The sequence below is a fragment of the Strix aluco genome, chromosome 4 (assembly GCF_031877795.1).
Source record: "Strix aluco isolate bStrAlu1 chromosome 4, bStrAlu1.hap1, whole genome shotgun sequence".
NCBI classification, from domain to species: domain Eukaryota; kingdom Metazoa; phylum Chordata; class Aves; order Strigiformes; family Strigidae; genus Strix; species Strix aluco.
The window spans coordinates 101720254-101738996 of record NC_133934.1 but is presented as its reverse complement, the minus strand read 5'-3'; the positions used below and the strand labels follow the sequence as shown (position 1 = coordinate 101738996).

The window sequence follows — 18743 nt, the reverse complement described above, 5'->3', positions numbered from 1 at the left end:
GCATATCTCAGGTGATAACTCACTACAGTGCTGAACACTGCATAAAAACAGAATGAAACTTCAATGGTCCCAAAAACATAAGGCAAAAGACAGTATGTGGACACAAACAGAAGCCGAAGGACAAATCTTAGTAAATCACACTAATCAATCAGGCAGACAGCTCAGCATGTAGTACCTAACTACCTTACTGACAATGTTCTTGTCATGTATTGCTTCCAAATTAAATATACATCATTCCTTCCAATTTGGAATGGTTTCCCCTAGTTTCTCCATTGTTCTGTTCGTAAGAAATCTATTTATACACACAGGCAAACAATACAGTACAAAACTGAAAATTTATATGAGATTTAACACAGTATGTTATAAACACACATGATAAATGAGATCAGACTGATGTCTACAGACACCATATACAGAACATTCTGCTGTGCAGAAGAATATGCACAGTAAAACAGTCGATGGCAGCATGGTAGCTATTTTACCAGGTATAAATACATTTAGTCTCAATACCTTATCTATTTTTCTTGTCTTCTCAAGTGCAGCATTAACATATACCTAAAATAAACAACATTTAAAGAAAACTAGCCTTCAAATCCACATATGCAACCTCTCCAACTTAAATGGTGGAAAGGAGAATACCAATAACTACATATACACTTCTCAAACAGTAGCAACTGCACGTAATAATTTACTAACTAACATATGTCAAACAAAAATAGTATTGAACATCTATAATCTCCTCTATAGAGATAGGCCACTTCAAGCAATGATCAAAAACCCACAACAATATAGCCTCCACAGTCTTTGCTCTCCAAGAATTAAATACTTCTGCTGTTTCCAAATTAATCTAATCCCAGATCTTTAAACATAAATTTTACTGTTTCATTCACTCCACTGTTGCTTTTATGGCAGCTTTTTCATAGAGAAGTACTGCAGACCTCACAACCCACAGTCTGCTCAATATTTCAAAGACAATTTATCCATCTGTCAGCATCCTTCCTATTCCAAATAACATATGATACTCCACAACTACTTATGTATGATAACTAGGCATCAGAGAATTATGCTACAAAAAAAGGTTTGAGTACATATATGTATCACACATACACACTCTACTATATAAATACTACCACCATTACCTCTGGCAAGTGCTCGGTTTCAAAGCAGTTCTTCTCTTAGTAAAGGACAGCTTCAGAAGGAAAGTAGCACACAATGATCTCCATCTGTAGCCACACTTTCAAAATTATATATAATTGTAATAATCACATAAACTGAGTTAAAGTTTTTTTAAAGGACAAGACTGGCTCTTCAGACTACAGCCCTATTCAGCTTCGGGTTGATATAATAAATCAATTTTGATCATTTTTTTGGTTGAATTTATGATTTTCAACAGGAACCTATAGGAGATAAAGCCTGTCCATGATTCAAAGTGCAAGGACCCATTTCCTTTTGCTCACATACAACTGCTCTGCACTCGAAGTTTTACATTATTTGCTTTCTGCTAACTTCCCTGTATTCTGTCCTTTCTGATTATATCCCTACCAATGGAACTTTATTTTAATTTTCTTTCAATACATACCTGTTATAAAACAGAGGCACTAAAGCAGTGCTAAAAGAAGCAGCAAGAAAGAGATGGAGGAATTACAATCAGTAAGAGTATTTTAGTAACTCATTAGAACTGAGACACTCCAAGAAAGGCTTCATCGTCTTTCCGGAAAAATGTGTTCATCCTTATCAGGTACATCTAAGGAACCTTTAGAGCTCACAATACACTTAACAGTGCTGAGGCTCTACTTTATAGCCATGCTAAACCAAGGATGCTACCAATGCACAAAGTGTTCTTGATACTCTAGAGGAGCATGATAAGGAAGAAATACAAGAGTCTTGCCATTAAAGATCTGACTAGCCTGCAAAAACATAGGTTAAAATGTCGTATCAGAGTAATAAATCCTACTAAGGATGTTAATCAACCAAATATCCCCGCCTTAAAAAGACAGCAGATTTTTGGGCTAGTTCCAGGGGGACTGTTTGCACTTAACAGAATTGCTGACATCTATAATCCATGTTGTGTAGGTAATGCTTGCTTCTAATAGTGATACAACTTTATCTATTGATATGACAAAGATACAAGGAGAACACTACATGCCAAAATATGCATTTGTATTTTGCCTGTAGTCCCTTTTTTTTTTTAATAGCTGACTTGTCCACTGCATATTGAATTTTTTTCCTTCTCTACTGCTATTTCAACTTGATAACACATGTAGAGTAAGATAGAGTTCAAGATCAGAGAAACCAACACCTATTATCCTTCACATTAAAAGTTTTACTGATTACTGCCTAAATAAGAAACCCCCTCCACTTGTATTGCTGCTATGACTATAGCAGCTATTAAACTGGCAGCCAACACAGTACCATTTCCTCTCCCCCAAACTTTTGGCAGAACAATTGCCACAATATACTCCAGGACATACAGCAGCCAGTCATGACGCTCCTAAATCAGTTAAGGATTGTGCCTGCACCCTTCTAATTGCTCCTTTGCCACTGAACTGTCAAGATGTCCTCAGACAGAAATGAGAATGGTGCTAGAAAACTTACCATACAGACTGTATGGGACAGTGGTAATGACCATTTAAAATCCTCGTTGCAAAAGCAGTTTAAGTCAGGAAAAAAGTTTTGCTTGCCTTTTTTTTTTTTAAATAATCTTTGTATTTCTAAGGTTCTTAGCTGCCTACTTTATACTTATTTCAACAGAGCTTTTCAGACACATTACTGTTCAAGTACAGGCTTTAGGTAACTCTCAAAAAAATTATTATCTTCACTGTACTTAGCCTGAAGGCTAATCAGAAGTCACTCCCACAACAAACACACCAAGATGATGAACTCTTGACGTAGCTTGTTTAATCTGAACTAAGTCCCATAGCACTGGGTCAAGACACACACAGAGTAAAGGAACAAGCGCTGAATGGGACTATACAAAGGAGTAGGCAGCTTCTGTAATGTATGTTAAGTGAAAACTGAATAGAAAAAGCCTAGTGCTACAGATGATGCTGAAAAACTATCAAAACATCCTTACCTGGGCTTTAATGATACCTTAAGAGAAAAGAACTATCTTTTAAAACAACTCAAGTAAACAAAAAGGTACTCTCTTTTTTATCTCACCTACAGGCAAGCAAGATTCAAAGGAAGTGTTAACAGAGGTGAAAGAATTCTTACACGAAGATAACTGTGGCAGGGAAATAGGAAGAGTTAAAACCCAAGTAAGAGAAAAAAAAAATCACCCTGCAGTGTAAACGGGCCTACTGTACTTGTAATTACATGAATGAAGAACTCGCTTCTCAGCCACAACAAAACTTCAGATAATTTCAAGGCATGTAAACTAGAGATATATTTAACTGAAAGAGTTATGAATATGTTTATACAGAATCAAATGTTCCATTACTGTTTGTAATTCACTACAGGTGAAAAATTATTTCCTTATGTATTTTTTGTTCTTTCAGTAACTTATCATCATCCCTTTCCTTCTTTTCTATTGAGCAATACTTTTAATAAGTCAGACACATTACAGAATCAATATATTTTCATTTATATACTGATTTGATACACACATATCAATATATATGTAGCATATGTAATATAGTAAACTAAACTGTTAACTCTATTTCGTATTATAAGGCACATTTCCTTCAAACTCTGTTTAAGGAAAATGATATGATGTGTTCCAAAAAACCATCCTTGCTCATAAGATATGGATGACCAGAGAAACACCAAGCACTAATTTTGGTCTTCTTGGTCTAACTTATTGCCTGTTAACTACCAGTCTGACACCACACAACACACAAGAACAAAGGTAGCTTCTCAAGACTAGACATGTGGCAGAAGGAGAGCCTGGATTTAAAAAGTGATGTTTTATCTGAAAAGTGATGTACATGCTGGCCATATGCAAGTAGAAGTAAAGAGACAAAAATGAGGGTGGGCTCTAGACTGTGCTGAAAAGCCATTCATCCGCCAAAGTACTAAAACCAGAAAAGGACAAATGTATATGTATTACAAAGTGTGAGGTTATATGCAGTGAGTATGTAAGAAGGCACATAATGTATGTATTTAACAAATGTATTTTCTAAAGTAAGAATTCCAGAGATTTAAATAAGTTGCAAATGTAAGAGAAGCATTTAAATACTCGTTACAAGCACAGACCAATTATGAGCTAACAAGTTAACGAGTTAACAAGTCCCCATTAACGAATTTGGAAATTTGGAAACTAGGCCCTTCAATGCTTTATTGGAGTATCTGAAGCATGATAAACTCCAGAAAACAGATTTGGTTGGGGGGGGGGGGGGGGGAATCAAACAAGCATCCAACGTTATTTACAGAGTGAATGCATACCCTTGATGCTTTTAAGCAAAAAACCCTTCACCATCTACCAATAAACACTATTATAAAATACCACCAGTGTTTTTAATGCAAAAGTCTTGGAACCTCTGCATTTTCTACCTGGCTGACTTAAGTATTTTAAGAATTTAATATTTTATCAGCTTGATGTCTGAAGACACACAAGCCCCTTACATTTATATTGTACTATAAATCTAGATTAGGGAGCTAATTTAAATGGTTTATATAGAGGTAAAGCAGCTATTTCTTAAGAACATGGTTTCAGAAAGTTAAATACAAGCAGAAGTATTTCATTCTTGCTAGCAACTTTATCCTGTCAAACAAAAGGTAATAGCTAAGACCAACCAGAACACATAAAGAGAAAACAAGGAAAAATTTCAAAGCCCCCAACAGATCACAAAACTATTTCTAATATAAAATGTAATCAGAGTATCCATAAAAACATCATCGCATGCTGTGGCCCTCTCCTGTTTAGGTGTCCAAGGCTCTAACACCATTGGTTCTACAGTTAACCCCTTTTTGAGACTGCCTAGTAACTATGGCAGAAAGGAGATCACAGTTTTTAAAACCAAAATAGCATGTGTTAGTCTGTAAAATTTATTACATATTTTCTAAAAACCAACTGTACATCAAATAGAATCTGCTGGCTCTCCCCGTGATCTGTGAGTTCCATTCTTCAAAGGAGGAGATGCAAACAACTCTTTCCAGCACAGATTTAAGACTACCCTGGTTGTCATGCAGAAGCAAAATGCTTGTGGGTAGAAGAAATTTAGCTTAAAGCCTTCCTCTTTCAGAATTCAGGTTTCACTGTCATAGAAATCACTGATGCCCCAAGCATTAATGGACTCTGTCTCGTTCCTACAGCATAATCGGCCAGCATGCAACTGCTTCATCGGTTGCTAGGGAGCAACGAGCTCATTACACAGCGTCATCCCTACCCTCCACAAGGATGCTGGCACATGCTTCCCATCTGGGGATACTACTGATTGAAGTAATGGCACTGGAGTGCCTGCCAGTCTTCAGTCTCCCAGGGTGGAGTACGCCAATACAGCAGGTGCTAACTTTAGCTCTACCTTCGAGGTTTTAGGCTCTAGTCTTTGTGAGTCTGGCCAATGCAATGCAACACACAAAAAGGTTAGAACAGCCTTCCACAGCTATTGGCGTGGATACCCCTTATTTTTAAAGGCCAAATCTAGACAAAGATGTTCTTCCCGAAATTTTGGCAGACAGATGGCTTTTCCGACTAGGGCAATGGTTGCCACTATTCTAAACTCTGTGTTAGAGGAGAATTCAGTAAAAATGGAAAAAGGCGGGGGGGGGGTGAATCTTCTTTCCAGTCATTAAAGGAGCACAAAATTTGGAGGCATTTACAGAAGACATACAGAAACCTAGTGATCTCCAAGCTGTATACATTAAATCCCTGGAATGGATATCAGCTGTTAACAACCTGGGTCACTTCAAAGTCTAAACATGCAACCTTAATGCATTTTTTCAGCTGTTTGTCTCATTAGCACTTCACAGATCTATTCACAATAAGAAGGGGAAAAAAAAAATCTGTCAAGAAATAAAAAAGCCACCCCGCTTCCATATGCCAGGAAATTTATTAACTAACAATCTATCTGCATTACACAGAGATGGTATCTAATGATTTTCATGTACCTGTCATATGTCAAATGCCATCCAAGAATTCTTAGTGCTGGTGAATTAACAAGCATGTAAGGGAATACAGCTGTAGATTAGCATAGATACCTATACATACAAATCCTTAGGCAACTTCAAAAAATGCCTTTTTATTTTTTTTTATCAATTGCATAAAGAAACATAAAAAGGAATGAGAAGGAAGGTAAACTGGAGTGATTCACTCATCAAATGCATGAAACAACAGTTCTATTTGAAGGGGATCAGTGAATGCAAAAAGTGTCAACTTTCCCTCTTACCTGAAGTTAATATTAAATTTATTAGAATTTAAGATAACCAAGCTACAAAATTGCTCACCACTAATATATGAAATAATATCACTGACGCTCATGCATCAGTTAAATGAATTTTAAAATAACCGATTAGTCTGAAACACAAATATGTACCTAAGTCCTTACCTGTCTCAACAATTTCTCAACAGCTGACATTACCATGAGCCCTCTCCACACAACCGGGGCAGTCTCTTCTATCAAGAAACCCATAGACATGCTGAAATAACAAAGCAAAAACTTAAGCTTTCCAGCACAATACCAAGTACATCTGTAAAGAAGCTTGATTTAAATAAAAACATATGCTCACCATGTGATTCCATAGTTCTTAAGGGGTCGCATTAGATTTTCTAAAACAGAAGTAAACAAGGGGTTTTTTGAGGTGGGAGAAGTTAGTTTCGTTTTAAAGTTTTTTTAAAGAAATAAGCTTACACAATTTTCTTCCTTTTAAGAGCTGTTTTCCCTCTCTGTTAAAAGCATTTTCGCCTCATCCCTTCAATATATGTATACATTTATCTGTTCTGCCCAAGAACCTGGCCTCGCTACTTCTTAGGTTGTTCCATTTTACTGATACAATTCATTTTTTTGCCAGAATAACAATGCATTTGCCCATAATATAATGTCACTTTGTGCTGATGAAACCAATTTCATCTATTCGTATGAAATCCCCAAGCTGCGAGGCGTAAATCCCCTATTAGACAGCCTTCTACTTCTGCAATACTTCACTAAATGCCAAGTCATTTATATCAGAACAAAATCAAAGTCCTACAACACAACAGGATTTTAAATTTTTTTTTTAAAACTATGCTATTCACTAATCTCATGAATCAGAGGATCGCTCCCATTAACACACCACTGTTTTGGGGAATTCTCGTTGTTTTAAGACTGCTTTGAAACCCCAGAGGAGAGGTACCAAATAAAGCCACCCCTAAACTACATGCTGTCAACAGCTGCAGGTAAGAAGTCCTGGACTTTTTCAGACCAGCAGAAGTCTGCAAGACTTCTAAACATCTCTCGGAACAAAAGATGCTTATTTGAACACTGCAGAGGGAATGTCCTTGTCATGCTCCATATTCCTATGCTGTCCAGTGGCAAGAAAAAAATAAAGGGGGCAGGGGGCAAATACTGCAAGCAAGCAGAAAGTAAACCAAAAATGTGCATTCAAAACAAAACCTTGCAAAAGCCAAAAATTCCTCTTTATCGTCTCTGCCATCTAAATCCACACCTTATCTCAAAATGGTGAACACACACACACTTAAGAACAAAAGGAATTTTATTTGGTCTAGCTGTTTTATTTTAAGATCATGCACAGGCAGGAACCAGCAGAAAACAGAAAGAACACTTTAAGCAATAAAAAATATATTATAATACGTATTTTGACAGAAACCTTTGATGCACCCAAAGTAAAATATATAAATAGATAGTAAAATAAAAGCAATGTAAATATAATGCAGTGCATTCAAAGCTGAACTCCAAATTCCAACAAAATAACACCCAAGAGCATGAAAATTAAACAGCTAAACTCTACTGATGAAAGCTTTCAAGCAATCAAGGAAGCGGGCATTCAAGCCATGCAATTTTGTAGAAATATGGCTGAAAGTAAATTGGATGTTTTGGTTTACAATTCAAAAAGAACAAAATAGGAAGCTAAACAAATCACTTGCATTACTACTGCATTCAGGAATGAGTATGGAACTGCTGTTGGAGAAGAGATGGGCTTGGACTGATGCACTGCACCAGTGTAATACAACTCTTCTCTACTTACACAGCTCTTCTCAGTGTTTCAGTCAGGGCTTATTCTGGTGGCATTATACTGTCTAACTGCATCTCCAGGAATCACAGTCTTACTGTTCCTCTCTGCAGTTGATGATATCTGAACTTCAGCCTAGAGCCATCTCTAGGCACTGCTTTGGTGTCTTTGTAAACAACGTGTACCACCACAAGTTGTAATACTGTTAGAAGTCTTGAGAAAAATTACTATTTACCTGTGAGAGGGTTTTAAAAAAAGAAAAAGGAAAAAAAAACCAACCCTATTTGCAACAGCATGTATGACTGCAGATTCAAGGTCTGCTTCATCTTTACCATGAAATAGGAACAATTTTAAGAAAAAACGAAAGAAAACAAAGGGAAGGCACATCCTTGACCACCCAGCACATGAGAACCAGGAACTGGAGGGTAAGAAGAATGGAAAAGATTAATTTATTCTGAGAAAGTTCACCAAAATACTATGACACTTCTCAATTCATTCCAAATGCTCTACAGTATGTCAGTCAAATATCCAGAGATTAACATCTCAACATCCACTACCTGCATGGACAGTTTCTTCTGTACAAAGCCCTGGTAGACATGCTACTCTGATGGAACAGACACACCTTCAGAGATCTCCCTCTCCTTCACATCAGTGGGTAAAATAGGAGTTGCTGTGAGTACAGAAACATTGACCTACAGAGTAGTCAAAGGGGCTCCTCCGTTGTTAAAACACATGCACTATTTATTTCTCAACAGTAGAGTTTCATTTTATGAAAACTGGATCTTATTTTCTTTGGTTAATAACAAGGACTATAAACTGCTCCAAGCAGCAAGATTTAATCAAATTTATACAATGCACAACAATTCACAACCTGCTGTATATTCTGGCTATAATGTTCTGCATATTCTCAAAGTAGTACAATATACTGCAGAGCACCCCACTGTTTGCCTACTGCTAGAAAACATTCTTAAGACTATCTCAAATCTAAAGTGCTTCAGTGGGCTCTGGTAATCACCCTTGTCTCATCAAAAGCAACAGGCATTCCTCCTCCTTCGCCCTGGGTTTCGTGAAGATTTTCTAAAACATAACATGTAAAGAAGATTTAGCTTGATGAGATCTCAGTAACATCTCTAGTTCCCATTGCTTTCAGAGTTAACACTTTCTTCCCTGTTATCAGATGCCTACCATACAGCTCCAAAAATCCAACACACAACAGAACAGATTTCTTAAAATCACAACACACAGCAATACTATGCCACCTATGCTAAGAGATAAATAAAATACCCTTGTTTACAACTTTTCAGTAAGCTTGATGGCCCTAAATAAAAGGGTGCTGTGTTTTCTCTGAACATACAAAATCAGATCAGTAAGATCAACAGAGCACCAATGAAATGTCAATAAAATGCCCTTTCTGGTAGGATACAAGTAGGACACTAGAAAAGGCAAACATACAAATTCATGACAGCATTACAGCAGATTGCTGATTAAAAAGAGTTCGAGGACTGGTCTGAAGGCTGGACTGTTATTCGTGGGGAAGAATGATGTTGAAGTCATTAGGATGGATCTTCTGCATTTTGTAATTTATTTTTTTTTTTAAAACATTCTCCCCCCAGAAAAATCAAGCCTTTCAGACTATCCCGACAAGGTAAACGAGTTGCTCTGTTCTTTTTCTCTAAAACGCCCAACACAGCTGTTCAATGGTGGCCACAGATGAGTGCAGCACAAAGTATGTACAGAGCTATACATATGGTTTTGGCTGGGACAGAGTTAAATTTCTTCATAGCGGCTTACATGGTGTTATGTTTTGGATTTGTGAAGAAAACAGTGATGATAACACAAAGATATTTTAGTTATTGCTGAGCAGTGCTTGCACAGAGTCAAGACCTTTTCTGCTTCTCATGCCGCCCCAGCAGTGAGAAGGCTGGGGGTGCAAAAGAAGCTGGGGCAGCTGACCCCAACTGACCAAAGGGGTATCTCAGACCATATGACACCATGCTCAGCAATAAGACCTGGGAGAAAAAGGAAGAGAAGGATGTTTGGGGTGATGGTATTTGTCTTCCCAAGTAACGATTATGCACGACAAAGCCCTGTTTTCCTGAAGATGGCTGAACACCTGCTTGCCAATGGGAAGGGGTGAATAAATTCCTTGCTTTGCTTGTGTGCGCTGTTTTTGCTTTCCCTATTAAACTGTCTTTATCTCAACCCACGAGTTTTCTTGCTTTTACCTTTCCAATTCTCTCCCCATCCTGCTGGGAGAGAACGAGCAAATGGCTGCATGGTGCTCAGTTACCAGCTGGGGTTAAGTCACAAGAAGACATTTCAACTCTTGGCTTAGTTTTTAGAAGAGGGACTGTGAGAACACAGAAAGTGACTGATACATGAGAGCAAGCAAAGGCTTACATTCAGTCTTATCTCATCAGGTAAGTAAAGATCATTATTCCAGAAGATTGTGATGTTATACTACACCTCCTTACAAGGCATCATGCTGCTTCAGAAAAGCAAAGGTAGCTTATAATTATTAAATGAGTATAGTGCATCATGCAACACCCTAGCAAATCTATTTTGAGCTCACTGACTGAGCGAGCACTAATGCAGAGGAGTTGCTCAGAGTTTTCAACTGTCTGAAATAAGGGGTAGGCTGGGGTTTTTTTACCATTTCAAAGGCAAAAAAAAAAAAAACAAATACAAGATGAGAACACGAAGCTCAGATTTTCCTCCCTGTTAAAGATTTCCTATTGTACTCGGCTATTTTTGGAACTTGCCACTATAATGGAAGATCAGAGACTTCCTAAAATGATAACTAATTATTTTACCTAATGTTTGTCTTCAATAAATCTTAACAGTGAAAGTCACCTGTCTGTCCTAACTGTATTTTGGTCATCAAGCAAGAAAGCGGTGCGTTTAAGTTGTTCTAAGATGGGATATCAATAACTAAATCTACCCAAAAGTAGAACAATTGCACAACTTTCCAGTCAAAAACATCCTACTGAACTTTGCACGTGGATTTCCAAATGTTTCCAAAGACACTACCAATGCAGACGTGTTTGCCAGCACAGACACCACTGCAAGCTCCCAACTATACTCTGAATGCATCTGTTTCCCGATTGTTAATTTTTATACAAGCCCTGTTTCCGAAACACCCATGCACCCAAAATGAACATTTTTACCTAACAACATGCTTCTGATGTGGGGAATTATTATCTCATGTTACAGATAAGGGAATCAAGACCTGGACTGTGAAACTTGCTGTAAGTTATTCAAGAATCCTGTGGATTTGAAGACCTATGCTATGTTCTCCCAAGGTCTGATCTACCAGATCCATGGCTCCAGTTACAGCATCTCCAATGTTGGAAAGCATGTAATGCACATCTAGGAGATCTAAACAGTTTAGGTGCATTGCTGGTTACATATTTTCCCTTGAAACTCCCAAGTATATCGAAAAGAATTAAAATTTTAAAAAGCAAACTGAGACACAGTGTACAACAGAAAAAGCTATAGAAAGTTACACTACATATTCTCTATAATACCTAAGTCTCCAAATAACATTTTAGTATCAAAGCAGCACCTTTAAAAGTGTATTTCTGAATAGCTCATAAGTTTAAGTACTCCTTCATCTTTCATAGTATGTAATTTAAATAAAACCTGTTCTGCAACTCCTCTGCATACTTTTATCAAAATCTGAGCAAGTTGTTACTTTTTCATAGTTTATACAAAAGCTAAAAGGTTCTGCTGCTGTTTGCACAGCTCATCATTAGCTGAGGTTTTCATGACAAATTGCTATTTTCCACCTCCTCACATCTCAGTGACATCTCACTACCTGAAACACAGATGATAAATGGCACAACAAAACACACAGCCACCATGCTAGTCAGAGAGAGACACTGCAGAATAGTTTGTGGATTCCAGTACATTAAACAAAATTATATGAGACAAACTCAATTAATGTGCCATACATACAGACAAGCCAGAACAGATTTTCAGCATGGTCACTTGTAAAATCTGAAAAATTTTTGCATCATCTGGTTTTTAATTATGTACAATTTCATGCTGCAGTGACTACAGAATACTCTATCACAACCTAAGTTAGGACTCCAACTTACACAGCAGCTTCTGTTAATCACAGTAAACAGTAACTCTCATATGGCTGTCACTATGTAGAAGTATAAGGAACTCATTTGCTATTTATTTTGAAAAATCACCTCCCAAGATCAACATTCTGTAATTGGAGGATCCAGGTTCCAGTCAAGGACACGAAGGCTATATGGGGTTTCCAGCAACAGGAGGGGGGAAGGACAGAAGGAAGGAGACATAGGACAGGAAGAGTAACAGAGAGGTTGGGCTTTACTTGTGTAAATATAGGTGTCTCCTGCCACTCTGGATGCCTTGGGGAGCAGAGATTGGTAGAGGGCTAGCAGATTTGACAGAGGGCATAGGGGAGAGCCATACCTTCTGAAGGGGCAACTAGATGCCAGACACCATACTCCAGTGCGTTTAAAGCAAAGGCAAGTGTGGTAAAGGAAAAAGAAATGCAGCGGAGGAGAGGGGGACAAACAGCAACAGGGCCCCAGGTCATTCTACAATAAAACACAGAAACGCTAACCTGTGTCAGAGGGGAAAGGATGCTGTCACCAAAAGAAGGTTAGTCAGAGTCACAAACTTTAAATCTTTGTTTTAATTGCTTATGCCAGAAGCCCAGAATATTCTATGGCAAGTGACAGACTAATTGAGGCTTCAAGCTTGATTTCACACTGTTGTAAGTTTATTTGCAGGATTGCCCCAGAAATATCGCAATTTGTATTTTAAGCTTGAAGAGCTCCACACAAGGAAGGCTGTGATTTCCCATTACACCCCACACTAACAGTGTTATCTAACCACGAACACATCACAAATACTTAAACCAAAGCAAACTAGCAGTGAGACTCGAAGAGCATTATTCAATGCTCACAGTTCAACTTTAAGAAACAAATTCATTAAGAAACACAACTTTTTCCAAAAGATTTGCTTCTCATATTTAGTCAGTCTACCTAGCCCATTACCCGAGTAGGTTTTCCACTTTTTATCCTCCTGATAGACTGCAGAGGAAACAAAGCTCTGTAAAAGCTTTTTCATTAGTGGAACTGTTTTGCAGATATGACTTAATCAGTTCTACCTAAAAGCAAAAGAACTAATTGCTTGCTGGAAGACTGTACTTCAAAGACAAGGCTGGCACAAGTAAACAGCACAGTGATTTAGTCATATTTTTGTTACATTTTAAAGCACTGCTGAGTTATTAGGTTTAGAATAGTAACACAGGTCTCATTTTAAGTATCTTGCCATTACCTTTCATCACAAATGTCTTCCTTACAATCGCTAAAATAACCCACATTTTGAAAAGCCCTCAGATCCCCATGGAGCCAAAAAAAGTTTATTTATAGTGGATCAAAAGCTCTATTAGACTAATTTGGGTGGGTTCTTTTAGTTAATTATACTCAGGAGGAATAAGACTAAGATAATCTTCAGTTCAAGGCTTCTGTCCTGACACACAAAACCTCTGACAAGGCTCATGTTATCTGTAGCACTTACTTGCTTCCGTGAGGGGGGGACCGCCCAAGAAAGACACATAACCATGTGACAAAGAGCAAAGCAGAATGAGGAGAAGCAGGAAGCCGAGGGGCAGACATTCCCTACATGTTACCTTTAATTCAAGATCTAACTGCAAAAAAACATTCCAGTTAACTAGGGACTTTCATTGATTTCAAAGCAAAACTATGGAACTCAACACATTTCAGTCGATTCAGCCTTTTTAGGTTCAATATTGTAATCAAGATTCAAAAAACAAAAAAAAAGATGCAGGTGAAAAGACACAGAAGAAAAAAACTGTTCAAAGGATTATGTGCCATTTAAAAGAAAAATAAAAAGCACCTGGACACTGGTAGATGAAAACTACTGTAAACATGTTGATTCTCCACTTTAAAAAAAAAAAATGTGTTTCTGTGTATATTAAATATTCCCTTTTGCATTTCACATTATTCCCCTCATACATCCTTCTGTGATTTTATTCTAATTTCTTCACTTGTAACGTGAAGTTCTATGTACTTTACAAGATTATGACCATCAACTAAAGTGAAGAAAAGAGATACTAGCTTTTAAACTCTGTCACTTTTAGCCTCTAGTTACTATAGGAGAAGAAAATACATTTTTCTACTTTTGATTTATTCCACTTCATTTCTTTATTCTGAAAAGCCACTCCATTGTATTGTAGAGGAGCGGAAGGAAAAAGGGAAAATACACTGAGAAACCACAAAAAAAAAAAAGAAAACATGAAAGTGAAATTGCAAGGTAAAAATATTGAGAGAATTCAGAATTAGTTACAGTTCTTTAATTTTACTTCTAGCAGAAGAGAGGGATGGAAACATTTATTTCTCTGAAATAAGCAAAAAGGTAAATGTGTTCAGTGTACAAAAAAGTAATTTCTTTTGTTTATGTATGTATAATGAAATGTGTATCTATCATGTTACTATAATAAAACCATTTTGCAATTCATTTCCAATTTGTATAAAAGTTGAACCAGACAAACCATCTGTATCTCTAAGAGTAAACTTCATAATGTAATAAATATTCGCTAGCCATAATCCATATCGAAACATTTGTAATTACTGCACTGCAAGATTAACATGAAGAGTAATACACTTCTGCTTTCCAGTACTTGAATTTTTTCAGGTTACACTGTTCCAGTAATTTATATTGCAATAGCATTTAGTAAAATTTGATTTGCCATTTATCCGAAAAAGACGGCTCTCAGTAAGAGGCTTTAAATACTACCCTACATTTCTCATCTTACACTTTTTTGCCTTATTTTTTTTGTAAATGTAAGTATGAATTTATGTATAATGAAGAATAAAATTTTAATAAATTAACTGTCTAGAGGTTTTATGTTTTTTAAACAGCAGCTAACAAGTGCGTGCCTATAAATAATTCCTTGCAGAGTTGGGTATCCTCCACCTCCTTTCCCTCCCAAGTAAAGGTCATCAATGTTTTTCCACAAGTGAATTCAACAATAGCTGAATTAATCCAATCTGAGGTTAATTGTTACAGGCTTGAGGGCAATAGTCAAGGTCCAGACTAAAATATTTAACATTCGAGTATTCTTCTCATTTTCAGCTACCTCAGAACATCCAAAAGAGCCTCCAAAATATAAACCACAGCTAATTACAACATTCTGAATTATTATTTTGTCACATGTAAGACACATGGGACTACAGCCATCCATTCAAACTGGGATAAGACATCACCAAAAGTAAAACCAGGGTTTCAGTTCAGACTTCTGTCAAAATAGAATCACTAAAGCATATCATTAGACTATACACAATCTAAAAATCACTTCTTCACAAATCAAGAGGTAATGGCAATAGCAAATATGACTTTTTTCAAAGAATCAAATTTAGATTTTATTTAAACTAATCATGATGCAGTTCCACTAGTAAAGCATGAACTCTGAGAATACGAGCTATATCTTTAAAATTAAACCCCTATGTAAGATCAAGAAATTTTTTCATGGTTACTTCAATAACTACCCTACTTACATAACATTTTCTCTATTTAACTAGTCCACTCCAAATTTTCTATTTATAACCCTCAAATGGATGCACAACAATCTCTTGATACAGCTACTTCCAGCACACATCTTTAAACAGTCACAACAGATGCCATTTTAAATTATCATTTTCATTTATGAGATTCTGCTATCACAGTCTAAAGAGTAGCAGACATGTAAATGTGTCCCAGTGAAAAAATGCAAGTGTCCATTTCTGACTTCAGAATTTTATCAGTAATTTCATTTCTATAGCTCCTGCAATATTATTAGACTCAATGGGGCCAGACACAACTACTGCTAGCTTTCTCTCAGAAATTATTTTTATTCCAAATTTTGAAAATAAATGCCCACTACCTATCTTTTGAATATACTATTTAAGAACTAAAAAAGACACTGAGGAGATCAGAAAATGGCAACAAAGCTTTGAAATATTAACAGAGCACTCAACTATCATAAAGAAAAAAAGCCCACCAAAACCTCCATAATCATTCAAATTAAGTGAAGAAATGTTGTATTTATCTGGCAAAATGGCAATACCTTTTTGGTAATATAGTAGCTTTTACTCTCTGCCAACTACTTTAAATGGTGGATTTTTAAAAAAGGGAAAAAAAATTGAATTATGCAGATCACTAAGCCAGAAAATGGCTTTTAAGGAAATTATTTGGGGAAAGAACATAAGTATTGCTTTCGTTACTTGTGTTATAAGCGTTGCCCTGTGTATATATTGTAGCTGATGCTAATATTTATTCCATAGTTAGATAATCCTCCATTAGCTAATTAAATTCAGTTTTGAACTTATTAACTAATATTTCCCTGACCATTCAGTTAAAGTACTTTGAATGACACCCTACTAAATGTTAGTGAACTTTCCAGTGTACTACAGTTCGAAATTAAATTAGTGGAGTATCTTCCATTTATACAGACTCTCCTCACTAAGAACTCCTAATTCATTTTGAAAACTTGAATTATGGCATAACTACAATAATTTCTATTCAGAAGTAATAATTGCTGCATAGATTTATTCTGAATGGTATCAGGCATCCCTAATACCTTTTTCAACTGCTACATCTGAGAAAAGAAATGGAAATCAAAGAGTGCAAGAGTGCTCAGAATCTCCCAGGATTAATCTACAGATTCATTTTCAAATCCAGGCCTCACAATGAAGACAGCAATAGACTTTAAACATAATTTTTGATTGCTATGCTACTAAAAAAAATGGGTTTGAATTATGTATTGTTATGCATACATTGTTAACGTACATCTTTAAACACAGAACTGCCTGGGTTTGCTCAATTATCGTACAAAGTAGTATTTGTTCAGAGTTTATGGTTTATTCTTGAAAACGTTGTAAGAAATTGGAAAATAACACTAAACCTCATTATACCAAGATACAAGGTTCATACATATTTTTCTATCTATACATGTACATATACACCTATATATACACCTATGATGGATCACTTCCTTGCAAGTCTATCCTATCTGTCACTTAAAGGAATCCTTGAAGTTCACAAAGCTTCCTACGCCCTCCAAATTTCTATTTTCACAATAAATCATCTTAATGTCAGCTACTTTGTCAACACTTACACTGTTGTTACTCTACAGCTTCATCAACTCAAGAGTTAAAAGCGCACACAAAAGTGAACAGAATTCCTGAAATACAAATTCTATCCTGTTATCATTCATACGGAATTACTACATGAGTTTCTCAGTAGACTTGTGTAATATGCCAAGCTTTTGAAATATGCAAATTCATTTTCTGTCAGTTAAAAAATAAGGTATGTTCTTAAATTCTGCTAATATTTGCTTGTACATTCCACACAGAAGTAGAAAGAATACATTTTAGTGATCAAAATGTCAGTGCCTGTAAGTCAACAGCAGCAATTGCAATTCAGGGAAATCCTCCCATTTCTTTCTATTACATCGAATTCCATATTTTTAACAACACTTGAAACATGTTAAGACAAAGGCTTATAGTGAATTCCCAGATGTATACCCAAAATATCTGCAGTCACTGAAATTTATATGCAAACAAAATTGAGCTGCCCTAATATCTGACTGAATATACTCTTAAGTTCTTGCATTCCTAGCAGGTTGATTTCTATGACCATATGAAATAGTCTGGGCAACATGCTTCTTATTTGTGGCTCATGACATGGATTTAAATTTGGTATGGATTGATAAAATACACAGCAAAATATATAAGAAGTTCAGAGTTATCCAATCAATTTTTCAGACAGTGAGAAGAAAAAAAATGGAGAATCAAATTTTTACCTGATCTCCTCTGGAACGTGTCACATAAAAAGGAAAAGAGGAGATACAAAGAACACCACAACATAGTCCCTTTTGTGTTCATATTGTATCATATACTTCAAATGCAAAATTCATACAAAAAAAAATCTGTTACAGGAAGACACACCCTGTAAGACACATACACTCAACGGGGTCCAAAGTACAGGAGAAAGTAAGAATACTTCAATTTCTACCTCGAAGTCAATCTCTACTGATGATATATGAGAGGGTTCAGTTATTTATTTATGACACAACAGAATTAGCCTCTGACTTCAAAAAATAAAACAGAAACTCAACAAATAAACCAAGTACTCTCCTCCTATCTTAGAAATTAATCTAAATAAAGTCTGTATTTGTAAGCCAGATACTTAGATGTAGAAAGTACTCAATTTGACAGCTGCCTGCATAAGTGCATGCAGTGCATCTGTATATGGAAATATATTACTTTTTCTTTATCCAGAGTAGAGGATATAAGCATAAGGAGAGAGAATTTTATTTATATTAGAAATCCTAAGTTTGACAAATTAATTTTTCAGAGGCTAACGTTGCAAGCTCAATAACCACCCTTTACAGTTATTGGCACTGTTTCATTCTGCATGCTTCATTCCAAGCGAGAATGTATACAACAACCACCACCACAACACCAATACACATGCACTAATTAAGATCAACTACAAATGGACATTCTGCAACAGCAGAGTAGATGTAAAGGGATGGAACACCCCTCCTACGAGGAAAGGCTGAGAGAGTTGGCATTCTTCAGCCTGGAGAA

The 18743-nt window shown here is 36.3% G+C and overlaps 1 protein-coding gene across 3 annotated transcripts in view; it reads right to left on the bottom strand.

Moving 5' to 3' along the window:
• Positions 1 to 18743, bottom strand: part of NUBPL (NUBP iron-sulfur cluster assembly factor, mitochondrial) — an 87792-nt gene that overhangs the window by 50063 nt on the left and 18986 nt on the right. For all 3 annotated transcript variants that reach the window (XM_074824588.1, XM_074824589.1, XM_074824590.1), the window contains 2 exons: positions 6667 to 6706; positions 6486 to 6576 (listed from right to left, as the gene is read on the bottom strand). In XM_074824588.1, the coding sequence (XP_074680689.1) occupies positions 6486 to 6576; positions 6667 to 6706 (131 nt within the window). The remainder of the gene's footprint in view (positions 1 to 6485; positions 6577 to 6666; positions 6707 to 18743) is intronic.